This window comes from Culex pipiens, chromosome 2 (assembly GCF_016801865.2).
Source record: "Culex pipiens pallens isolate TS chromosome 2, TS_CPP_V2, whole genome shotgun sequence".
Classification (NCBI taxonomy): Eukaryota; Metazoa; Arthropoda; class Insecta; order Diptera; family Culicidae; genus Culex; species Culex pipiens.
The window spans coordinates 165,256,544-165,283,416 of record NC_068938.1 but is presented as its reverse complement, the minus strand read 5'-3'; the positions used below and the strand labels follow the sequence as shown (position 1 = coordinate 165,283,416).

The window sequence follows — 26,873 nt, the reverse complement described above, 5'->3', positions numbered from 1 at the left end:
TGCATCGCCAAATTCAACCAACCCACTGAAATAAAGTTTGGACACAATGTGGCCACTATGGCTTGACTCCCGGAACATCCGGAACACGGTTCCAGTGGACCATTTTTTGTAAACTGGCGCATATAACTTGCGACATGTCAAAAATCATGGTTTTGAATCGTAAAAGTCAACCAACCCACTGAAATAAAGTTTGGACACAATGTGGCCACTATGGCTTGACCCCCGGAACATCCGGAACACGGTTCCAATAGACCATTTTTTGTAAACTGGCACATATGACTTGCGACATGTCAAAAATCATGGTTTTGCATCGCCAAATTCAATCAACACACTCAAATAAAGTTTGGACATAATGTGGCCACTATGGCTTGACTCCCGGAACATCCGGAACACGGTTCTAGAGGACCATTTATACGAAACTTGCACATATAGCTTGCGACATGTCAAAAATCATGGTTTTGTATCGTAAAAGTCAACCAACCCACTGAAATAAAGTTTGGACACAATGTGGCCACTATGGCTTGACCCCCGGAACATCCGGAACACGGTTCCAGTGGACCATTTTTTGTAAACTGGCGCAAATAACTTGCGACATGTCAAAAATCATGGTTTTGAATCGTAAAAGTCAACCAACCCACTGAAATAAAGTTTGGACACAATGTGGCCACTATGGCTTGTGGTTTACAAATAGGACTAGTATTGCCACTATGCCGGTTCCAGTGGAATAGTTTTACACAGAGTGGGTTTGAATTTACTGTCAGCAGGGGTTACATTCGGTACAGAGGGTGAGATTAGGCCATACAAATCTACATGAATTTATACTGCTCATTATCAAGCCATCAGGCTCAAAGTCACCCCTGTTGACTATATTTTTCATTTACTTTATACCATGTTTTTTTCTTTATTTTGTTGTTTACTTGTCTTTATTTTGAATAATTCATTGAATTTTCCTTAGCAGAACGGATCTTTTTTTTTTTTGCTTCAAACATACACGATTTGAAATCAAAATTACCAAAATTACCAAAATTACCAAAATTACCAAAATTACCAAAATTACCAAAATTACCAAAATTACCAAAATTACCAAAATTACCAAAATTACCATAATTACCAAAATTACCAAAATTACCAAAATTACCAAAATTACCAAAATTACCAAAATTACCAAAATTACATCATTTTGGTAATTTTGGTAATTTTGGTAATTTTGGTAATTTTGGTAATTTTGGTAATTTTGGTAATTTTGGTAATTTTGGTAATTTTGGTAATTTTGGTCATTTTTATAATTTTTGTCATTTTGGTCATTTCGGTCATTTTGGTCATTTGGTCATTTTGGTAATTTTGGTAATTTTGGTAATTTTGGTCATTTTGGTCATTTTGGTCATTTTGGTCATTTTGGTCATTTTGGTCATTTTGGTCATTTTGGTCATTTTGGTCATTTAGGTCATTTAGGTCATTTTGGTCATTTTGGTAATTTTGGTAATTTTGGTAATTTTGGTAATTTTGGTAATTTTGGCAATTTTGGTCATTTTGGTCATTTTGGTCATTTTGGTCATTTTGGTCATTTTGGTCATTTTGGTCATTTTGGTCATTTTGGTCATTTTGGTCATTTTGGTCATTTTGGTCATTTTGGTCATTTTGGTCATTTTGATCATTTTGATCATTTTGGCCATTTTGGTCATTTTGGTCATTTTGGTCATTTTGACCATGTTGGTCATTTGGTCATTTTGGTAATTTTGGTAATTTTGGTAATTTTGGTAATTTTGGTAATTTTGGTAATTTTGGTCATTTTGGTCATTTTGGTCATTTTGGTCATTTTGGTCATTTTGGTCAATTTGGTCATGTTGGTAATTTTGGTAATTTTGACCATGTTGGTCATTTGGTCATTTTGGTCATTTTGGTAATTTTGGTAATTTTGGTAATTTTGGTAATTTTGGTAATTTTGGTAATTTTGGTAATTTTGGTAATTTTGGTAATTTTGATAATTTTGGTAATTTTGGTAATTTTGGTCATTTTGGTCATTTTGGTCATTTTGGTCATTTTGGTCATTTTGGTCATTTTGGTCATTTTGGTCATTTTGGTAATTTTGGTAATTTTGACCATGTTGGTCATTTGGTCATTTTGGTAATTTTGGTAATTTTGGTAATTTTGGTAATTTTGGTAATTTTGGTAATTTTGGTAATTTTGGTAATTTTGGTAATTTTGGTAATTTTGATTTCAAATCGTGTATGTTTGAAGCAAAAAAAAATTATCCGTTCTGCTAAGGAAAATTCAATGAATTATTCAAAATAAAGACAAGTAAACAACAAAATGAAGAAAAAAACATGGTATAAAGTAAATGAAAAATATAGTCAACAGGGGTGACTTTGAGCCTGATGGCTTGATAATGAGCAGTATAAATTCATGTAGATTTGTATGGCCTAATCTCACCCTCTGTACCGAATGTAACCCCTGCTGACAGTAAATTCAAACCCACTCTGTGTAAAACTATTCCACTGGAACCGGCATAGTGGCAATACTAGTCCTATTTGTAAACCACAAGCCATAGTGGCCACATTGTGTCCAAACTTTATTTCAGTGGGTTGGTTGACTTTTACGATTCAAAACCATGATTTTTGACATGTCGCAAGTTATATGTGCCAGTTTACAAAAAATGGTCCACTGGAACCGTGTTCCGGATGTTCCGGGAGTCAAGCCATAGTGGCCACATTGTGTCCAAACTTTATTTCAGTGGGTTGGTTGAATTTGGCGATGCAAAACCATGATTTTTGACATGTCGCAAGTTATATGTGCCAGTTTACAAAAAATGGTCCACTGGAACCGTGTTCCGGATGTTCCGGGAGTCAAGCCATAGTGGCCACATTATGTCCAAACTTTATTTGAGTGTGTTGATTGAATTTGGCGATGCAAAACCATGATTTTTGACATGTCGCAAGTTATATGTGCCAGTTTACAAAAAATGGTCTACTGGAACCGTGTTCCGGATGTTCCAGGGGTCAAGCCATAGTGGCCACATTGTGTCCAAACTTTATTTCAGTGGGTTGGTTGAATTTGGCGATGCAAAACCATGATTTTTGACATGTCGCAAGCTATGTGTGCAAGTTTCGTATAAATGGTTCTCTGGAACCGTGTTCCGGATGTTCCGGGGGTCAAGCCATAGTGGCCACATTGTGTCCAAACTTTATTTCAGTGGGTTGGTTGACTTTTACGATACAAAACCATGATTTTTGACATGTCGCAAGCTATGTGTGCAAGTTTCGTATAAATGGTTCTCTGGAACCGTGTTCCGGATGTTCCGGGGGTCAAGCCATAGTGGCCATACAAGGCCTGTTTATTATTTGGGATCTGTATCTGAATATTTTTTTTTTTTTGTATATTTTTACGAACACAACGAAGGCAAAATGTGACTTGTAATGTGTTATAGTCTTACCCACTCGTGGAACCGGTTCCGAGGGTGGCCAGAACCGGAACCGGTTGCCACACTTGCTAGGATGGTCCAACATTGATCCAAATATGTTTTGGGGCATGTTCTGTTTATTTACAGTAAGTTTTGTCAATTTCAATTAATTTTCTGTATGGATGCGGCCGGCCAGTCAAAAAGGTACCCCACTACGATCCGGAATAACTCCGGTGAAAATGGTCCAAACTCGGATTTCTCCCCGGAATCGAAAACTAGAGATCTTTCCCGTTCTTTTGACTACCGGATGTCAAGGATTTGGTCAAACAGGTCAAAAATACGGCAGTTTTAAAGATTTTTTGATTCTTCCATTCAGACGTTTAGCTTGTACGGGTTAAATCTGAATTGAATAAAACCAAAACAAAAACTCAATTTTTGTGTTGATGTAGTATCCACATAAAAATGACTGTTTGTATTGAAATGACTATTTTGCAGTAGAACCACGGATGAAGTAGAATTCTGAAAATATTGTAATTTTAAAATATCTAAAAATTTTATAAAAAGTTTAAATTACAATTTTTAAATAAAATTTGAAGACAGATATTTCTAGCAAAACAATGCCAAAGGGCCGTTGTGGGTTTGTAAACAAAGAGTGTATCCCTTTCATGCCAGATGTAAACACCCTCTAGCGTGAGCAGGACACACTCTTTGTTTACAAACCCACAACGGACCTTTGGCATTGTTTTGCTTGATTTTTTCAAATGCTTTGAATTTGAACACAATTTGATAAGCATATATCTGTTAAAAGATTCCCAAAAAACTTTATAAAAATATCTTTAATACCAAAAATTTCCGACATTTTGAAATTATACAAAAGTACTCAAATCTGATTTAAAAACACAAACACAAAGTTTCATAGCAATATGTCCTTAATAATTTCTAGTCTGGACTACATATATCATCAAGTAGAGCTTTTTGCACCACGATTTTTCGTACGCAAATTTTAGGATCTTCAAAATTGGGAACTATCGGTATAATGTTTTATTCGTCCCCTAAAGCACTGTCTACAAAATTAAAATTAAGCAGATTTTGACTATTTTTACAATCATATTGTTGAAGGGTTAAATACGTAAGTTTGACAATTTTAGAATGAGAATACAACAACTTCCTTGGCTGCTAGGCACCCTTAAGTTGATATTGAAATACATAATAAAATGAAACTGATGAATTCAGTCGATTGTTTATTGTGCTTATGAAATTCAATACGTATTGGCTCAGGTTAAACCAACTCACTGCCAAAGGTCGTCTGATCAAATCCTGTCGAGGATGGGAGCTTAGATGGAAAAAGAGGTTTAGAGATTCAGACACCTTGTTTTAAGTAGAAATCTTGCCATAGCGCCAAGTCTACAGCATGGCATTGAACAATTTATTTTATTTAAAAAAGCAAGTTCGCCAAAGAAAAATATCATGGAATACTCAACAGAAAAAAAACATCCAAAGCCTAGTAGCTTGTGTCTATTACACAAATTGAAACATTATTCGCCCAAATTCTTCATTTAGAATGACTAGAATAATATTCTAATAGAGAAAAGTATACCACAGACAAACAGACGGGACACTCGAGTGCGGAACCATCGTCCTTCAATAACCGAGCCAAAAACGGTTATTTCAAATGCAATTTAGCTTCGGCATCCACTCACCCGGCGCTGATGGCGCTGCTGTCGTGACAGCTCGCCCGTCTTTCCTTAGTGTGTGTAATGTGTTTTTGTTGTTGTAAAGTTGAGCGTGAGCACGTGGCAGCAATTGAAAACAAAACAAAATATGATAGAATTCAGGAATTCTAACGGTGATCCGCAATCCAGGCTTTGCGGGACAAGATTGAGGCAGTTTCGACCAGGGTCAGATGAGTGGCTGACTAGCGAGTACATACCCTTTGCGCCTTTGCCCCCGCCTTTGGCTGCTGATGAGGCGTCCGCTACTGCGGAGAAAGCTAGATTCTATGGTGAAGTCATCTCCTTTGGAGCCTTGGACCTTGGAGCAACCTGCTTATCCTTCATGGATTGCTGCTCAGATTGTTGCTGCTGGTCGTCCTTATGGCGATGTTTCGCCGATCGCTAGCGCCACTCAATCTTCATCCACAGTTGTTGTTGTGTTTCGATGTAAGAGTTTGCGGCAGCGTTTTTTGGAATCTTTGCGACTTTTTTCATCTTATTCGCCACTTTTTGCTGTTAGACGCAACTTAACTGCGCCGTGGACACGTTTCCCGCGGATGTTTCGAAACGCCCATCGTTGGGATCAATTCTGGTAGATTTGAATTGATTTTTTTTCTATTTCGGCGGCCACTACTGGTGTTTTCGTGACTTGTATCTTGTATCTTTTTGATCAGGTGTAATGGTTCGAGGTTTCGGGAGAGAAGGAATGTTGGACAGTTTTTGGGAGCAACGGGGAGGACCAGTGGTTTGGTCTCTGTCGTTGCGGTTGTGGTGCGTCGTTGTTGATTCTGCCGCATGGTTTGGCCGTCATCTTCGGCCGTCGGTGTTAATTTTAATTTCACCGAGTACTGACGATATCCAACAACAACATTATTTCAATCAGCTGTTGATGTTTACAATCGGCTTGATTGTCTCACGCATACACTGACATGACACATGACAGTAATGGGTTTGTATTGGTATGTTTGGGCTGCGCTTCGGCATAAGCTCACCAGGCAGCGCTGGCGTCGCCGTGATTTGGTGGTTTGATGAAGGACGATGAATTTCAAAAATTATTTGTATAAGGCTTTCTAGTCAGAAATTTACCAATACATTCAAAGTATGTTTACATGACAGCTGGACGTTTGTTTGCATCAGGTTTCCTATCTCTTTCTAGCAAAAAAAAATTGTCAGACGACTTCTAGCTGGTTTTTTTTACTGACTGCCCGATATGTCAGCCAACATACTTCGCAGGGCTGTGACAGCTACAGCTCGATCTTTGTTTGCATCAGGACACTGTGACGAGGAGTTCGCCATTTTTGAGTCAAATTATATTTTTTTCACTGGGCCTAGAAAGCCTTATGGAGAGTCACGTCTGTTTGTCTGTGAGTATTCATTGAATTCATTTATGAGGAATTTATCGAATTTTAACTAAACTTAAAATATTTCCCGGTTTGTCAGTCGAATTCCCGAGTTTTTCCCGGTTTTCTCCCGATGGAATAAATTCCCGGGTTTTTCCCGGTTTTCCCGGTTTTTCCCGAGGTGGCCACCCTGAGTTAGCAGCTAAATCCACAATAAATTGTACATAAATAAGAACCCAAAACTGTCTTATTGCAACAAAACTCATTTCTGAGTGAAGCAGTGATGTTGTTCGATCCAACTTTAATTCAGTCACTAGTTTTCGTTCAACGTGTAGTAAGCAATCTGTCAGAATGAGTTTTTTTTAGATCACGTCATGTGCTTTTTCACAGTTGCATCGCTTTAATTTGAAAAATACACGAATTTCAATTTAAATTTGAAAGAATTTGGTGACAAATAAAAGGTGCTTCATAATGTCCAGCTTCATTGGCAACTACTTGCGCTACAACCGGCTCTCGAGGAACGTCTCGATTCAGCAGCGAATCATGGAGCATCGAGAGTAAGTTTGCTTATTTTAGTCTGTCGATTCGTCGGCCAGAATTTTATGTTACGGATTTTTCTCGTTATCCACAGGCAATTCAACACCAGCCCGCTGATCATAATCGACCTCATGTATTATGACCAGCTGGGTGGCTACCTGCACCGCTCGTCCAACGAGGTCAAGATGCGCGATCTGTGCGGCATGTCCCGGCAGCGATTGTTCCAGCTGGAGAACTTTGTGGCGCAGATGAAACGTTGGGGCGCCAAGCTGATCTTTATCACGAACGGACCCTTTCTGGACATAAGCGGCCAGATCATTCCGGACGAGGACGACTCGAAGGGCAGCAGCAAGGACTGGCGGTACGCTTACCAGTGTGGGATTTCGGATTACTTGGTAGAGGCGCACTACAGCCGGGTGGCCGCGGATGCCCGTTTCATTCCGATCGAGCGCATCTGGACGGAATCGGTGGCGAAGATTGCCCGCCGGTACGGGAAGATCTTGTGGTCCTGGGACAATACGCGCCACCAGGAGATTGCCAAGTACGCGAGCGTGCACGAGGCGTTGGCGATTATATCGAAGAACTACGCCCTGTTGATGTACAGCGGGCTTGCGTTTCCGCGGTACAAGCTGTGGTCGCTGGTCGATTCGAACGAAGCGACAATGGAGACGGAGGAGTTTGATCCGTTGCTGGTGCGTCGCACGCTGCGGCTGTCGGCGAAGCAGCTGAGGTTGCTGGGGGCTTTTGTGGATTATTACAACGGGACGCCAACGTTTGCCAACTTTTTGGAACGAATGAAGATCGACGACAATAAGCGCACCTTGTTCAACAGCTTGGCTAACTATGTCAAGAAGTCCGCCGGGAACCTGCAGGAGCTGGACTATCTCAAGTTTGCGCGGGATCTGTTTGGCGAGGAGCGATACATTGAAAAATTCGATGAGCTCAAGTCCGTTTGCGAGAGCTATAACGTGGACAAAATCTTGCTGTCCACCGAGCAGAACAACGACTCGATCAGCATGCAGCTGAAGAAGCAAGATTCATTCAACTACGACATCTACCATGGAATCAAGATTACCATTTCTATTACGTTCGTGGATTACCGCTACTGGCAGCTGAACGGTGAAATTGACCTGTTCGAGATCTTCATGACGTTGTACCAGCGCATCAGCGGAGTGCTCCTCCAGCACAAGAACGACCCGCAGCTGGTGCGCTACGTTAACATAAAACGTAGCCACGAGGAAGAGTACGGCACCGAAGAGCTGATCCCGGACTTTCCCAAGGACTTTGTCGTGCCCTCGCTGGAGTACATGTTCGAGCACGCGGGCCTTATGCGGAGCTCCATTCCGGACTTTAACCTGCGACTGCTGCGCTTCATCACGGGGCTGCAGTTCGGTGCCGACCAGCTGGAGTTCTTCTGTAAGACGGACCAGCGCAGCCAGCTGCAGGACAGCGTCACGCTGCGGTACATGGTCTCGGTGAGTTGGTGGGGATAATTATGCATTTTCTTTCAGCGGGCGTTGTACCACGGCAAAGTATTTTGTTCTAAAGCGATCTAGTTTTGAAGAAATTAAAACAAATTGAGCTTCGTACTCCCTGTTGTGCGGAACGAGAGTCAACTTGCAATACTAACCATACACACCTTCGACAGCTCAACATGCTGACCACGCACGAGGCGGACATCTTCCTGGTGACGATGCACAAGTGCCGCCTGGAACCGCCGTACAATCTGCCGCTGCCCGAGGAGCTGAACCTGCGCGCGTTCCATCTTTACTTTACGTACATCAAGCTGCGCACGCTGATCAAGCACAGCTTCTACACGGCCGGGCTGGACGATTCGTTTATGGTGGGTTGCTCCCGAAGGCTTTGGATGGGTTTCTCGTTACAAATGAGTGTTTGGTTTTGCAGGACGAATGCTACCTGGACGGAGTGGCGTTCCAAACCATGTTCCAGAAGTGGAGCGAAGCCGGAGCTAGCGACGAGTTTCGCTACGAAGCCGATCGCTTCAAGAACTATCGGCTGTACTGAGAGCGGAGGAGGAGGAGGAGGACGATTTTGAACAGGTACCGTGTATTTGCGTACATTTCGAACTGACTTTATTAATAGCTGTTGACAGCGAACTGAAAATGCCGAATTTGACCCATGAATTGAATTGTTTCTAGTTTGTAGATGTCGTTATTAGTGTAACGTTTCGAAAGCGTTAGATGAACTTAGGTGTTTGGTCGAGGGCTGTGATATAAAAAAAAGGAAAATGTAAATATATTTGCTGTGTTTTCTGCTAGACACTTTCTAGAACTATAAACAGTATTTATTCCAACATTTTTCGGTTTCGTTCAGTTGCTGTTTCAGGATGGCATGACAAAATAAGTATAATTTATTATCTTCCTTACGATTTCTAAAAATTATCCTAAAATATGTTTAGTTTTTAGCTGCGTGGGATGAATACGATTCTTTGTGTGCTCAGGAGGTCGCTGTAGGGGGTAAAATGGGGCGGTCAATAAATTAACTTGTACATCATCGGTTCACATATATACAAAAAATACAACTCAGTTTGCTGCTGGTTCGTGTGTGTGTGCGTGTGCGCACAAAACAACCCTATCAAAACTTAACTTAAACTTTTTTCTCCCTAATTGTTGTTCCTTTGGCTAACGGTTCTTTTCACACTACTTTAATCCTGGCGAGACATTGCGAATATGGAAAGTTTAACTTACACAATCTAACTAGCACACACTTGATTTCCACGAAAAAAGTAAAAAAGAAAGCTTCTTTCTAGCGCATATTTAATTAACAAATAAATATTCCTTCTTTCGACCTATAAATACACAATAAACGTGGCAACATTCACACAACTACAGTCAGGAGGGCGATGAATGATCTGTTTGTTTTTTTTTTTACGAAACACACAATTACACAACCTTAATAAATACGCGCTCTGTGTTCGTGTGAGTGTCTGAATTAAGAGAGAGAGACAGAGTGAGGGAGGGTCCTAGAACCTATCGCAACGTGTGTGTGTTCTAAGTATTCTTGTTTGTTTGTGTGTGTGTTTGCGTCATGCGTTTGTGGGAGACAATTGTTTTTTTTTGGCATTGTGTGTGTGTTTTTTTTTGGGTTCTTTCGTCAGTGTGAGTGTCTTCGGGATATTCCATCTATTGATCATCTAATTGTTCATATTGAAATGAACCAATCGATCAGGTTAAGGATATCATAAGTCCCTATTCAAAAGTGCTTGCTTAAAAAGTTTTTAAGGTGATTTTTTGCAAGTATGCTGAAGAACAACCATATCTAAAGATTAAAGCAATTAGTTCTAATTTTCAAAAACATATATGAACGGGTGTGGTAAATTTCGAAGAATATAACCACTTTTGAAAAAAAAAAATAATGTTTCGGTAATAGCTACATAGTGTGTGTCTTTCCTTCGTCTTTTTATTTTTCAAGAAATAAAGGCAAAATTTTTGTTCAAGTAAATAAATTTATTTGAATCTTCTTGATTTTTTTTTAATCTCGGAAAAGAAATTAATTTTGAAATTTTGGAAACAATAAATCTAAAAAAAATAAAGATTTTTTTGCAAATAAAACATTCAAGCGCATCAAGACTTTTTTATATTCTAAGAAAAACTTTTTTTTTAGATGAAAAAATAAACCAAAATAGTAAAAAATTCAGACGTTTGTTGTAAACTAACAGGCTCTCGTCACAAATAAACAATCAATTACAATTACAATTACATTTTGAAAGTAAAAAATACAAAATTTCAAAAGAATAAAATGTGAAATTTTGGAAGTCAACGATTAAAAAAAATATGAAATTCTAAAATTCAAATATCCCATATCAGTTTTTTTTAATTTCTGGATTTTTGAATTTCAATTTCTCAATTTTTTAATTCTTCATATTTTTTTTTATAAAAAATAAAAAAATAAAAATTCAAAAATTTAGAAGTTTAAAATTCAAAAATTTAGAAATTTCAAATTTAAAAATTGAGAAATTTAAAATTCAAAAATTGTTAAATTTTAAATTCTAACTCCTAGGGATTTGAAAAAATTAAATACAGCTTGTACTCGGTTATTTAAAGTCCCCGCCAAAATTTTACTCCGGAAAATAGAACCAAGAAATTTTATTTTTTCTCAAAATATGACAACAAAATGATCCAACGTAATCTGATTTTCTGTTATTTGGCGATTGTCTATACTCAAAAGTTTTGTTTTTGTATGGAAAATTGTCCACGATGGTGGATTAGTTTTTGTTGTATTTGTATTATTTTCTAGTTAAATAGTTTTTTTTCATCCATTCTATATTTTAAAGGGAACCGTTCATTCAATTCAATTCAATTTAATATTCAAATTTTCAGGCTCAGCTAAATTTTAATCATTTGATTTAAATTTAATGTTTTCAATCTAATTTTCTGTAAATTTTTAAAATACTGCAAAAGATTCAAACTAATTTGATTTATTTCTGTGAACTTTTTCAAATGATCACTAAGTAATTTAAATCGATCAGCATAGTTATCCAAGTTTAGTAAAAAGTGTTTTAAAATGTTTTACATTATATTTTTTTATATAAAATTTTCAACAGTTTTTTTGTTTAAAGTAAAGTAAAAGCATTTTCCTGAAAGAAACTTTGATACCAAAAGGATTACCAAATCTCATCATTCGACTCCCGAAGACTGCACAGCACTGACGAATCTCCTAACTCTTGAATGTTTCCTTTTAATCCTTAGAAGTTTGCGTAACTCTCTTGTTTCCAATTGCATTTTCTCATACTTAGGTTTGTGTGATTTCTTGTGTGTTGCGTTGTAACGATTATAATACTATACGTTTCCATCAGCTCTAAATGCACAGTGATAAGTCGTCCAGTCGTCGCACCTCAAGAACAGGCGCACTCGGTAACGCGCATGCCCACCCAGGTGGTCACTTTGAGCCGCTGCGGATTTTTAGGGTCCGCGTGCAGCACATCGATGTGGTCCAGCCGAACGGGCGCGCAGCACGGCTTCGGGACGTCGTACTTGACGTGTTCGTGCAGCAGCGACTGAATCAGCGCGTGGTGACTGCCCGGGTTGTACTTGTACGGACACCGGCCCCGGCAGAAGCCCGCGTCGAAGATCTTCGGCTGGATGATGAACTCGAAGCCCTCGATGTCCCGGAAGTCCACCAGAAGTGGATGGCGGCAGCAGCGCTTGTTGTTCGGCGTGCAGGTCGCCGTCTTGGGTGGGGTCATGTAGTCACGCATCGTTGGCCGGTACCGCTGGACACCGGCCTTGGAGCGTTTCTCGCGCTGCACGAGCTTGCCGACCACGTTCAGGACGGGAGTTTCGTCGTAGCCGGCGAAGAATGGCGATGAGTCGTGGATCACGAAGATGTCGTTGTTGTAGCAATTTTCGCAGTAGATTTCCAGCCCGAGATTCTTGCGCGAGCCGTCCAGCCAGGTGCGCACGGCTTCGTCCAGGGGCAGCTGGAACCACTTTTTATCACCGTCGGCCAATTCCTCCACCGCGATCGTCCTGGACGTCAGCAGGTGGCGCTGGTACGGCTCAACCAGCTGGTACACAAACAAGTGGACGTTCTTGCCCGACGACCCGTGGTGACTGTTGTGCTGTTGATTGTTGTGCTTGAATTTGACCCGACCCCGGCGGCGTCCGTGATGGGGCGGACTCGTCGTCGGCGTCGTCTTACCGGCCGATGTGCTGCGTTCGCTGTTTGACGACCGCGTCAACATTATGTTGAGTGATGATTCTTCAATGTTCTCCGGTGAGATTGGCGGCAGATTGGACAGGGTCTGCTGGTGGTGACGGTGGTGGTGCTGGGGATGCTGCTGATTGCCGTTGGAGGTGGGATCGTGGAAGAAGGAGGGCGTGTTGAGAGCGGGCAGGTCGCCGCCGCCGGTGCTGGAACTGTTTCTGGTTGGTATATCGAACCGGATATAGACCAGGTCGTAGTCGTTCTTGACCGAGCGCTTGCGGCGCAGGTTCTGGTGATTCAGCTTGGAATCTGCAAGAGAGAGGGGGAAGATAATGAGGTTGAGTTAAGTTTTGATCGCAAATCAACTTTTTCTTGTTGTTTTTAAGTGGACGAAACTTCGTTCGTCCATGTATTTCCTCTGTCATTTTGTATTGTTTTTTTCATTGGGGTATCCATACAATTTTATTATCATAAAAATTTGGAATGCGTATTGAGAGATTTTACAGTTTCTGTTTTTTTTGACTAAATGCAGTAATTGTAAGCTAACTGGGTTGAACGAAAAATTACGAGACCATCGATGATATTTACCTAATAAAATTTAACAATAAAATTTGATAAAATTTGCTTCAAGAGCTTTATATAATGTTTTCTTTATTCGGAATTTCAAAAATACCTAAAAATGTTGATTGTAGACGTTGACACTTTTTGTGGAAATCTCAACCCACCTAGTGGGGGGTTTGTATGAAGCGTGAATAATTATTTTTTTTTTGCAATCGAAAAATAACTTTTTTTTTCAATGTGCTTCTTTTAGAAAAATGTTAATCAAGATTAAATAAAAAATATTAAAATGAATATTTTTCAAGGAAATAAAAAAAAAGTTTTTAAAGTTAATTTATTGGAATTTGATCCGGAAAGGTCAAAGAAGTTAAATATGAAGTTCCTAAGATAATTTGTTATTAAAAGCTTGATCGTTAAATCAAATATCTGCGAATAGTACAATCGATAATTATTTTTTTTAACTCAGCAAAAAGAGCATTTAACACATTGATTTATAAAACTATATACAATTCTATTTAAACGGTGATAAATGTAAAAAAAACTAAATTCTTTTAGATTTCAGGTTTTTGAAAATTTACAGCAATTTATTGGTGGTTCCCGATTTTTTTTTTAACGGACCAGCGTAACATGTGCAATAAATGTGAAAAAAGACAAACATATGAAACACAATTAGTTACTGAACAAATCTGAAAAGCCCACTTTATTATAATGTTTTTTTTGGAGTAAATCTCTTAGCCCTTGTACTATAGGGCGCTTACGCCACTTGGGGTATGTATTATTTCAATTAGGCGCATGCGTCACTTTGTTTTTTTCGGCTATATTATTCTAATATTTTACGTTCTGGAGTTTTCTAGATTTTATTAAAGCTAATTTTAGGCACCTGCAAATTATTACGTTTTGATTTTTTTGTATAAAATTACTACTAATGCTCTACATGCTGGCAATATTTAAACAATTGTTCTTTGACCCTGCAAAAAACCCTCCTGATTTATACATCACAATAAAGAAGCAGTCCTAAGCTTCCAAATTCAACCAACAGGATGTTTTTTTGTTTCCCTCAAAATATTTGAAAGGGCTTATTTGAAACCGCAAACTCGCACTAACTTTTTAATAAAAAGAGCTAGCGACTTCGTTCTTTCGTGAAAAGACGCGTTTTTTAATGCTCTAAATATAGCCTTTCGACACCAAATTTGTCAAAAATTATACAAGAAATGTATAAAATAAAATACACTCTTTTAAAGGGTAACCCTAGCACTTTTCATATAAAATGCTGTAGAATGAACAGATTAAGAGATAGACATTAGGAGTCTTCAGCAAAGTTGTTCAGAATGGTTAGCACTGCCGAAGAAAGTATGCTCCTATCTCATCAGGGTTCGGAGATAGTTTTTGTAAAAATGAGAAAATTAAAGACCACCCCGGGTATGGACATTGCCAAAAGTACCTTTGACAACAAAGTTCTTAAATGGTTTCCCGAAGCATACATGTTTTTTTTCCTGCAAAATTATCAGAACTGCTATTTTTTATATTCTGAATATTTCTGAAGATATATTGGGAGATACAGTCCAGACTCGATTATCCGAAGGCCTCGGAAAAATTTCACTTAGGATAATAGAATCTTCGGATAATCGAATCACAAAAGAAAAAAAAATCGTTGTCTTTTTTGATGGTCAAGCTTAAGTATGGCTCATAAACTACTCTTATATGATTTAGAATTTTTAAATTCAATATGGCGGCCAAAATGGCGTAATAACGAATAGAAAAATGCATTTTTTTTACTTTAAAAGGCAATATCATATTCAATTTTTTTTAAATGGGGTCGCAGAACTTGAATTGGATGCAAAAAGTAAGAAAGTAAATAAGTACGAAAAAAATTGTATTCGATTATCTGAAGTCCCATACAAACCATCGGATAATCGAACTTCGGATAATCGAGTCTGGACTGTATATTTGAGCAACTTTTTGTTAACTTACTTGTCTTTTCCTGTAATGAATATATTTGGACCATTTTTTGGCTATTTTAAATTTTAAAAAGATACTTTTTTTTCTAAAATTTGGCCTTTTTGCGATTTATGGAACAATGAAATTGTAGAATTTCTGAAATATTAATAGCTTGTTAGAAAAGTGTTATTTTAACAATCTCCGTCCAGAAGTGAGGTTACAGTTTGTAGTATTTAAAAAAAAATAAAAATGAAGTCGTCTTTACATTTTATTCATGCTGCCCAATCATTCATAAAAATCCCAGATCAAACATTCGTTCATGCATCAATAAACAGCGTGAGACAATCAAACAATCGGCCTCAGACATTCAGTCAGCTGGCTCTCACGTGATTCATGAATTAAAGTCCTCAAATCTCATTGGCTTTACGATCAGGTCATATCGAACCAATATTTTTGTTTGCCAATTAAACCGTGACGATAAAGCAGGTATTTAATTAAAAGTCATAAACATGCGTCATAATCCGCCAAATAATCGGCACTTTTTTCTGAACTTTGCCCCACTCCTTACCTGAATTTGGGAAGCTGTAGAGATGCCGCGTCTCGACGACACGCTGGCTGCTGTCGTCTTCGCCCTCCACGATATCTTCCTGGTCCTCCTCCTCCTCAAACTCCCCATCAGTCTCATCATCTTGCTGACGCAAGGCCTGCCGCCGGGGCCTCCGCTGGCTCCTCGGGAGTTCGAGCTGGCCGCTACTGCGTCGATTAACTCGTTCCAGGTACTCTCGATATTTGGTTTCGTATTCTTGCTGACTAACGTTCATCTGTGGAGAGTGGGAAAGAGAAAACGATATGGTTAGGACGTTTGCCGAAGAAGATCTTAAGGTTTTATTGGGGCTTTTAAGCATTGAAGGAGGGCAATCAAAGACCAGAGAGAGTCACGCGGTCTGTTCTGTTGTGTGATCGCTGGGGTGTTTGTTTGGCAAACAAGGGTTGCGTTGCAGGTTCGAGAATCCCAAGGAGAAGAGGTTTTTGCTGGAAGTCGGTGCTTGTTGACCGTTTTATGCTAATTGGTTTGACTTGGTCAATTTCAATTTTAAATCTTGATCCGAAAGCACTTGGCAACCGGGGCTTGGGACTTGGGTGATCGGTTTGTATATTTTGTTTGTTTTGTGTGCGCAATCCTTAATTTGCAGGCGGGTTTCCCCTGGAATACCTGAAGGAGGAAATTTATACGCATTTTATGTAGATGACCCGGTGACATCTCTGCTGCTGATGACTTTTCGTATCACTTAAATTTGGGAATAAGAATTTATAATAAAGCACTGGTCTTTGATTTTTGGCTTTGCAGTTACAGAGTAACCTCCTTTTACGCGGTGGCGTTACGCTTTTTATTTCGTCAATTTCTCTGAAACCAAACAATATTTTTGCAAGTCTCATAATGCGTTTCGCAGATCTAAAAAAATCCTACAAATTGCTTTTAAAAGATTGCAAAAAATGTTGCGTCGTTCCAGAGAAATCGACAAATCAGAAAAAACTTAACGCATCGCGTAAAAAGAGAGAAACCGTATTTTTTTTGTAGATCAAAATTTGCTCAAAATGACCTCATAACACAACCTCATAACAAAAAAAAAAATCTGCGAAAAAAATTGTGCAGTAGAAGGTTGAGTGAAGATTGTGTAACTTCACTATTTAGGCCGTTACAAATTAAATTCTTATCTCTTGTTTTGGTCGAGAGGAGGGCAAAAAATATATTTAAAAAAATGTATTAATTTAAATTACAAGCTTAAAAAAAACGTTGAGCGTCAAATTTCCCGGGGTTACACATTTCCCGGGAAACGGGAAACATTCAACCAATCTTGGCTTTGATCAATATTTTGCAACAAAATGTAGTATAGGACAGCAACATTAATCGTTAAAATAAGTAAAAAATAAACGAATCAAAAATAACACCTAAACTACCAAGCTCGAGAAAAAGGGGGAATTTGTATGGAAACTTCCCCTTTTCCTCGAGCTTGGGAGTTTAGGTGATGATGAAGTGTGAAGATCAATTGAAAGCATGAATGCGTTGAAGTAATCATACAAGTTCAAGTAAGTTTATATATTTTTCAAATTTCATAAGCTCAAATTGTACAATAAATAAAAAAATGATCTCAGGTAATTTTTGCTGAGTGTATTTTTTTTTATCAAAGTGTTCGGACAGTTAGTTAAGAGTGAGTTTTTCACCAATGTGTAATAGGTCGTATCGAGGTGCTCCGATTTGGATGAAACTTTCAGCGTTTGTTTGTATATACATGAGATGAACTCATGCCAAATATGAGCCCTCTACGACAAAGGGAAGTGGGGTAAAACGGGCTTTGAAGTTTGAGGTCAAAAAAACATAAATAATCTTAAAATTGCTCGCATTTCCATAAAACTTCATCAATTCCAACTTTCTTAATTACATTCGAAAGGTCTTTTGAAGCACTTCAAAATGTGCCATAGACATCCAGGACTGGTTTGACTTTTACTCACAGCTTTTGCAAATTACTGTTAAAAATTAATTTTTTTTAAAACTTAATAGAGCAATTCCAGCTCAAATCGGGAATTTTTCTGGTACTTTTGTACCCGACCCTCTCCGATTTCAATGAAACTTTTTAGACATGTTATCCTAGGCCTATATAAGCCATTTTTGTGTATATGGAGCCAAATGTACTCAAAAATTACATTTGAGAAGGTACGCCTTTATTCAAATATTTTTGTATTATGTAATTTAAATATTACTGTATCTCGAAGCCGTTGCATCGTATCAAAAAGTGGTCAAAAATAAACTTGTAGGAAATTGGACGGGCTTTCTGAAAAAATACACTGACAGAAAAATTCACGTCACTTTTATGAGATTTTTAAATTTTTATGTTTAAAAGTTAAATTTTAAGGTGATGTCACGATTTTTTCTCATTCAATTTTTTGTGTAAATGTGACAAAAAGACTCATGAAAAATGCACGATGGTATGTCTCTCCTAATAAAATACAAAAATCTTTACTAAAACTGTTTTTTTTTAAAGTGGTCTAAATGTCAAAATTTTCAAAAACCGATAGTGGGAATCGATTCTCCAGACAATTTTACATAAAAGTCTCCATATTGACCATTGTCCTATGTCCAATCCTTGTGAAGATACAGCGGTTTTAAAAATAAAAATGTTGAAAAAATAGGTTTTTTAGTGTTTTTTTTTGCATTTTCATTCAAATCGATACGACCTCTAGAACAAACCGAGCAATATTTACAAAAACTGCCTCTTAAATGAATCCATTCTTCACACTCATAAAAATTCTTTAAAACTCTCTGTGACCAGTTTGAGAGAGTGTGGTTTGACTCATAAAGTAGAGAAAAAAAAAAAAGACACGCTGAAACTGTGTTTTTCATGAAAAATAACTTTTATAAAACAAGACATATTGGTTTTAGCTCTTGAACAAAAAAGTTAAGCTTTTTAGTTTTTCCTTACTAGTCCAACTTCAACCTAAGTTTTTTTTTTAATATTTGGAGAATTAAAAAAAAAACACTTTTCACAACACAGAGTGGGTTTTCAATGATTTTTAACATTCCAACGCCCAAGGCTCCAAAAAAGTTGGAACGGTAACTTCAACTCAATGGTTCTCTGTCATAACTCAACCAATCAAGATGATTCTTCTTTCCAGTGATTTGTTAGGATGTCTAGATGATTCTAGAACTTTGCAGAACTTAATTTGATCAAATCTGTATATTTTGCGATCAAAAACATCGTTGCAACTTTTTTTTTCGCGTGTAAAAAAAAAATCGCCAAAAATTCCGCGGAGGCAGTTGTTTTAAAAAAGGTGGAACGATGTTTTTGATCGCAAAAATTACAGATTTGATCAAATTAAGTTCTGCAAAGTTCTAGAATCATCTAGACATTCTTACAAATCAGTGGGAACAAGAATCATCCTGATTGGTTGAGTAATGCCCGAGAACCAGCGAGTTGAAGTTACCGTTCCAACTTTTTTGGGAGGCTTGGGCGTCCGTGTAAGTTGGACATGCTTTGGGCGTTCCAGTGTTAATGGTTTGTGTTATGCCACATGGTATTCAGGTTTATAGTTGACTTCGGTTGAAAGTTTTTTCCTAGATAAAAACATGGTTAAAATTATACGATAAATTGACACTATTTCACAATCAATCTTCTATCTTTTCATACTTAACCTCCCAACACCCATTGTTGCACCAATGCTGCATAATTATTTTACTTCAAATTGTAATTTCTTGAATATAATGGTATCACAAAATATTTAATGATACCAATTAAATTTTCATCTCATGGTAAACAAAAACGTAAAAAATCTCAATTTTGCTTTGGCGGGAACGGGTTAACATCTTTTTGCCTTCCTCACCTCAATGAGGAAAGGCTATAAAATCACTCGAAAAATGAACTTTTTTATTCGGCCTCGTAGACCATCCTTCACGTATACCTATCGACTCAGAATCAAATTCTGAACAAATGTCTGTGCGTGTGTATGTCTGTAAGTCCGTGCACCTAAAAATATATACACGATTATCTCCGGACTGGCTGAACCGATCCCACAAGACCCTAGTTATTATTATGATGTTTAGAAAAGTACTTCAAAAGTTATGCTAAAAAAAAACGATTTTAGCTAATCTTCGGAATATTGTAAAAAGGGTGATTTTTGTAAGAAAAGCCGTCATGCTATATATTGTTAGAAAGGTATTTGAAAGACCTTTCCAACGCCAAAAGATTGAAGATCTGACAACCCCATCAAAAGTTATGAGCACTTTAGTGTTATTTAGACACTTTTTTGAGGCCGGATCTCAAATATTATGATGAAAAAGTTGTCCAGATCTATCATGCGACCCATCGTAATATATTGGATAGGTTGGATAGGTAATCAAAATACCTTTCCAACGAGCCCAAAAGATTGAAGATCTGAAAATCCTATCAAAAGTTATAAGTAATTTAGTGTTTTTAATACACTTTTTTTAAGGCCGGATCTCAGATATTTTGATAAAAATAAGTGTTATTCATACACTTTTTTGAGCTGTGTAGTTTATTCACTTTATGAATGCGAGGAAAGCACCAACCACCTAAAGGTGGATTTAGTAACGTTTTTTTTAATGAAATAACACCCATTATTCTTTAAAAAGCTTACCAAAATTTTAATAATTTATTTTCATTAAGCTATATCTGTTTCCTTAAAAGTGAGAAAATATAAAAGAGGAGAAAACAATGTTTTGCCCATGTTGCGATTATTTGAAGCTTCTAAGAAATCTTCGGACAATCGATTTTCGGATATTCTAGATTTCAGATAATCGAGACTGGTAGTTTGTGAAAAATAAAAATAAAAATGAGAACCCGTGTAATGATGCATTCCATATTCCTTTACTGTACGGCAGCCAAAATTTCCATTCTCTTAATATTGCATAATTTGGACTGATATGGCTTGCAAAGGTGAAACACGTTAAAACAAACCTGTGGGTCTCGTGGCGCAGGGGTAGCGGCTTCGGCTGCCGATCCCGATGATGCTATGAGACGCGGGTTCGATTCCCGCCTTATCCACTGAGCTTCTATCGGATGGTGAAGTAAAACGTCGGTCCCGGTTTCTCCTGTCTCGTCAGAGGCGCTGGAGCAGAAATCCCACGTTAGAGGAAGGCCATGCCCCGGGGGGCGTAGTGCCAATAGTTTCGTTTTTTTTTCGGCTTGCAAAGTTAACCGCTTAAACTTGCTGATTAGACCCAGAGCGAGTGGAACTATTCAAATGACACGGTGCGTGTAACGTGTGCGCGGCGAAACCAGTTCGAATATTTGCGTTGGAAATCAACGGTTTGCATAGTTCGAAATTTGAGGCCTTCTGCCAGTAACATCTGGAGGGAGCCAACTGAAGTGTGATTTTTTTTTCGAATTTGGTTTCGTCGTTTGACGCAATGTCGAGTTAGCTGGAAATGCTTTTGATTAGCGCGGCGATTGTCACTCTTTTGTGCACTTCGCTCTCTCTAATTGAAACATGTGATAATTTGAAGGTGCCTGTTGCTGCGTGTGGTCCAGCTGGCAATGAGATCACTTGGGGAACTATTTGGAGTTGTGGATCCGTACTGGAAATTTTGAAGGCTATACAAATTTGCTTAAACATAGTAATTTTCCCTAAAATCAATTATCTTCCTCGTCTTCTCAGAAGTAATTGCCTCCAGGGATCAACTTAGCTTGTCAAGTACATCGAAGGGTAGGAAAAAAAGGCTCAATAAGTGTTGTCATGTCGTGTTTGATGGGCTGATGATATCGTCGTCTTAAGGTGAAAGGAACTACAGGGGAGACAGTTTTTGCATCCCATAAGCATCGTAAGAACAAGAGAAAAGAAAAAGTTTGAGGTAAACGATCGCAAAGAAAAGAGGCCGGTCCTGCATGAGTAGGTAAATATTTTAGCAGTTACCGGCTTTTACAACCTGCTTCTTTCTTAAGCACCTTACTTTTTTGCTGCATGCAAGGTGTGACGAAATGCCTCCTCTCGTTCCAAGAATGCGACGACAACAGGTTGGTGTCGTCAATGTCTGGGGACACTTGTCGGTGCAGCGCAGGAACGAACTAGTTTAAGGTAGTGAAGATTCGTTACGTCCAGCCGAGATTACGAGGGTCTACCTTTTTTCCTGAGTAGAAACTCTTGTTAATGAATGGATGCGGAGGATGGCTGCTGGTGTCACAGCGGTGTGATTGAATGCGTTTTTGTTTGATACTTTACTACTTTACGAAATAATGCTTGAAGAAAAAAGAAGAGAGCATTTAGCTGGAGACGGGTTCGTTGACTCCTGGCGCAGAAGTTCATTGAATTGAGAGGTTCTCGCACCTACTAAATTGAAAATAACTCCATGAATAATTCATAAATAACTCCAAAAAAACTTTTTGACGTTGTCGAAACAGTCGAATTCTATAAAATCTAGCTAAAGAAGTCAACAAAATAACTGAAAACAAGCGGCTTTCAAAACTGATAGCATGTTTCTAGCTGATAAATTAGTAAAATTTACTAATATTTTAGTTAGATTGGCAAGTTTTAGGAAGTGGTTCAAACTGTCAAATTTAGCCCACAAAAAATCTCGAATCTGTTCAATCTCAATGTTAATTTTTGTTAGATCTTAAAAAAGCTCTCTGAAGACCTTCAAAACCCACAGTTTCTGCAAATTAATCCAAGGTCAAATCTGATTGTGGAGCAATTAACGCCTTGCAGGGTGGTCCACCAACCGTCACGGTTCGCAATGTTTTATGCTAAATGCAACTGCACAAAAAAGTTCTCCTCCCGTCCGTTAAGGGACCCAGCACAACCAGCGGGAGTTCCCTTCCAGGGACCATAAACTCAAGAATGTCCAGAAAAAGGGAAGAAAATTTACACAGCCGTGACAAATTGGTTTTTGGCGCACAGAAAAACAAAAAAAAACTGATCTCCGCAAGTCTCGCGTGCTTCCTCCGCCGATCTCTCTGGCAGACTGGCCCTAATCCGTCTGTAAGTACAGGGATAATCCCCCTTGGATCGTTACGCCGCCGACGCCGAACAACACTACGCATTTGCGGGTGTTATTCTAACGAAACGGCCGGGACATGATCTTCCGGATCGTCGATCTGGTAAAGTCGAGTCGAGGCGTCACAGATTCTGGGTGAAAGTGTGCAGTTTTGGACCTCGTGCAACGAAAACAGGCGGCGGCGCACGGGATGTTTACTTTGGGATTTTGGGTAATTACCGCCCGTTTTTTTTTAATATTTTTCGGACCAAAGGGCCAGAAAAAGCTTATCGCAGTTGGAATATCTCTGGCCAGGCTGACCGGGCGACAATGGTCCTCCCATCGGCATGGGAGGATTGAAAACAGATGTGTGTGAGGAATGTGAGACGCAGTCAGTTAGAGAGCGAGCATATGCATTGAACATTACAGTGCGTTCATGGAGGGATTTGGCGGATAATTTGTCAACGTAAATTGTCGTGTTTGCACATTGAAGTAACTTATTTGTAAAGAGAGGACATCTGCGGGGGATCTTGGCCAGGGTCATTTGAGTGAGTTTTAAAACGGTTTTATTTTGGCTTAATTTGAGATCGACGGAACAGTTGCTCACGTTTTTTTTTATTTAAAATTAATTTAAATTTAAAATTTATACTCAAATAAAAACAGCAATATTTCTATATTTCATCACCGCCGTTTTGGCAGCCATCTTTGATTTTAAAAATTCTAGTAGTTTAGGAGTCATTTTCAAAATCAATAATAAAAAATAAGAAAAAGAAAAACATTTTTTTTGTGATTCGATTATCCGAACATTTGATTATCCGAAGTGAATTTTTCCAAGCCCTTCGAATAGTCCAGGCTGGACTGTATCTTCTCAAGAAATTTAGAGAAAAATACACCGATTTTAAACAAAATAACTGTTCAAATAGATTCTTAACTTGTTCGAGTGTATTTTGTGGAGCTTGTTTTCCATTAAAAAAATTGGGACACTCTTTGATCTTCTGAAAATGTTTTAATCCTATGACAACGGGAAATGTAAACAAGATGGAAATGTCTTTTGTTTTTCTGTTGTATTTCAAATTCAAATTCCGACTATCTAAATTACTAGTTTGGAATCTCTCAATTCAGTTGTTTTTAATTTATTTCAAATATTTGAAAAGTTATTAAATACGTTTGTACCGGCAAACTGTAAAAATAAAATAAAAATAAGTCTAATATCCGTTAAAGGATCATCCATAAATCACGTAGACACATAGTTTTGAACAATTTGCTACGTTCTCGCAAATCGACTTTCATTGTTTTTCTTTTTTTCGAATTATTTGACACAAATGTAAGTTGTGATTTAAAAAATTTGAAAATATTTTCTTTCAAATGGTTGAGAAAATTTTACACGAGTTCCGAATGGATAGCACATAGCAAAACTAATAATTTGTTATAATAATTCTGTGCCATTTCTCAGCAACTAATTGTAAAACAAACAATTAAAAATAAAATGAAATTGTAGAGCATTTTCAATATATATTTTTCAGAAATGAGCGACAATGAACACATTGAAAATAAATTATTTTTTTTGTGGGAATTTGGATCAAACATTAGCTTTAACTTAAAACGATAATTTTATGAAGAAATTAAAGCGTACTTTTTGTCTCTAAATTCAATTTATTTAACATAAAAAAAAACAATTTTTTAATGAATGAATTTTCGTTATTTAAAAAAAATACTACTTTTCATAAAATCAAAGCTTAGCGACAAACTAAAATTTAGCTTGAAAGGCACTTTTGGTTCAAAACATATGAAGAAAAGAAAAAATCGAAGGAGGTAATCGATCTGAAATTCCCGATTTTCAAATATTTGCAAAGCACTGTTCTGTGGACAGCTCCTAAATTTTTATGGAGATTTGTGGAGAGAAACCAATCATGCAAAGTTGCTTATTTTAAAATAATAATTAAATAAAGTTTCATCCAAATAAAAAAAAATAAAAACAGTTTTTTTTTGCGAAATTCAAGAGAACTGCTCTTTTAAACTGGAAATAGTTTTTTTTTTATTTCATTAGGGATTATCCATAAAAAACGTGGATTTTTGTGTATGGACAATTGTCCTCAAGAGAGGAACAATTGGTTGTTGAGAAATGGCCTCGCAATGGATTCAAATTGCAATTATTAGTTATTCTAAGTGCAATCCGTTCGGCCTTCAATTTTGAATTGATGATTTTTTGGAAATTATCTATCCACCTCTTGAAAAAAAAATCATTCTTTTCAAAAGGACCAAATAATAAAAAAAGGAACACAGTAAAAAATTGTGAAAATTTGGAAGGTTGAATATTTTTTCTTTTATGATGTAATTTTACCTCAATTTATACTGAAAAAGCGACATTACAACAGAAAAGTGGTAAAATTACACATTTTCAGGTAAAATTACACATTTTTTCTGACATAAAAGATGTACCCCTTCCCAGATGTAAAATACCATGATTTAGAGTATTTCTTGACCTACATTTGGTTCGATAGAAAAACTGATAAATCAGATATTCTGAAGGGATTCCACTCCCAGGTACTATCGCTCTACATAAGGATTACAATCACTAATCCCAAAACAATGCGCGCGCAGATAAGTAGCATATAAAATCAATCAAGTGAAAATCGGCGACATCCGACACACTTGTCAAACGGCTCACGCACTTTTGTGAAGTGATGACAAAACCTGTCAGATAACGCAATTCTCACGCCACCTCCAAAAATTTGGAAACCCAACTCTTATCAATCGGTGTAATATCTCTGGCATTGCATCATGACTCGGAATAAACCAGACTCATTGATTTATATCAACAAAATCGGCATTTCTGTCAAACCCTTCGTAGTTTTCATGAATAAATAAAGTTATGCAATTGCATTACCTCTCGTGTGGCCAAAGGGAATGACCCTTCCAGTACATCATCATTTCATCTCCAAACCCAATATGAGTTGGATGAGATAATAAACCACAGCGGCAGAAGGGGAGGTGGACATTGCTCGAAACCTCTGGACCGTCCCGAAGAAGACACCGGAGCCGTTCCGCGCCGGACTTTGTCATTTCAACACATGAGTGACAGTTAAAATATTGACTATTAATACCCAGAAGTACCTACATCACAACACAGAGAGACATCAGGCCAAAGTGCCGAACCGAAGAAGCCACTTTGAGCAACAACAGTTTTGTAGTAGTTGTTGTTGTTGGCGCATAAAAGTGGAAGAAATGAGATGTCCGTCCAGGTTATAAGGTATCGTCGAAGAAGTGGACAGCAGCATATCTCGTTTTGCCTGTGGCCTTGGCGATCATCGCGACCGGATTGTGCAGCGCGGTACGGCGCGAACGGAGACAGTGATGGTCCCCCAAGGTTATGCTCACACACGCACGTCTTGGATCGACCGAGAATTGACCATTTCGCAGAGGCTAAAGTCTTAAGGGTCACTCACGCAACGCAAGTGCTAATAAAATATTTCACTCCGAGTAGATAAACAAATCTGTGGCAGGTGCTGTCAAAATATTTTGAGGTAGAATGGGCTCTCGAGCGATTACTGAAGCGTTGAAAAGCGTTGACGTGACCGACTCGTTTGAGCTGTGATGAATTCGATGTCACTTTTTGTAAGGCTCTTGGCTTGAACTAAATCTGTGGAGAGGCTCTTCAGGTTGACGTCTTCTGAAGTCACTTGAGGAACAGATGTTGTCTCAATTTGTAATGAGCAAAATTTAAATTTTGTCACGACTTCAAAAAATACAAGTTTGTAGCGATGGAAAAATCTGCGTCAAAAGAGTTTAACGAAGCACTCACTGAGTAAAAAATCAAAAGCGATCGAATATCTCTTCTCTCTTGAGAGAAATATCGGTAAAATGAAAGCTCAATTCTGCAGTAATTTAAAAGTTTAAGTTTTCAACGAAACATTGAAGAGTTTCCAGAGAGTTATACAAAGCAACTTTGTTCACGCCGCTGCAATCAATCATGCCGGACGTGTATTAAACTTCTCGATTCTTAAGCTCGTAACTCGGCCCATCGAAATCGGTCAATAGCCACTGTGCCCGCTAATGAGCACTTCCAGCGCACTATTTTATTGGTTTTCGTCGAAGGTGATAAATTTAATTGCAAGTTGCACGAAAAGTGCATTGCACCTCAGGGCTGTAATTTTCCCTCCACACAGAAAAAAAAAATCATGGTAATATTACATCTGGAAAGGGGAACATTTTTTATGTCAGAAAAAAGGTGTAATTTTACC

General features: G+C 38.0%; 3 protein-coding genes across 3 annotated transcripts in view; 2 read left to right on the top strand and 1 right to left on the bottom strand.

The window, feature by feature from the left end:
* LOC120424431 (tyrosine-protein kinase receptor) overlaps positions 1-26,873 on the top strand; it is a 295,519-nt gene that overhangs the window by 144,067 nt on the left and 124,579 nt on the right. The window lies entirely within an intron of this gene.
* LOC120424442 (uncharacterized) lies at positions 6,809-9,268 on the top strand. Its single transcript, XM_039588575.1, has 4 exons — positions 6,809-7,006; positions 7,081-8,461; positions 8,635-8,829; positions 8,892-9,268. The coding sequence occupies exons 1-4, from the start codon at positions 6,921-6,923 to the stop codon at positions 9,009-9,011; spliced, it is 1,782 nt and encodes a 593-aa protein (XP_039444509.1). The 5' UTR covers positions 6,809-6,920; the 3' UTR covers positions 9,012-9,268.
* The window catches only part of LOC120424448 (uncharacterized), a 54,038-nt gene continuing 36,985 nt past the window's right edge, over positions 9,821-26,873 (bottom strand). The window contains exons 2-3 of the mRNA XM_039588581.2: positions 15,718-15,970; positions 9,821-12,962 (exon numbers count right to left, since the gene is read on the bottom strand). Coding sequence (XP_039444515.1) covers positions 11,842-12,962; positions 15,718-15,970 — 1,374 coding nt within the window. The 3' untranslated portion in view covers positions 9,821-11,841. The remainder of the gene's footprint in view (positions 12,963-15,717; positions 15,971-26,873) is intronic.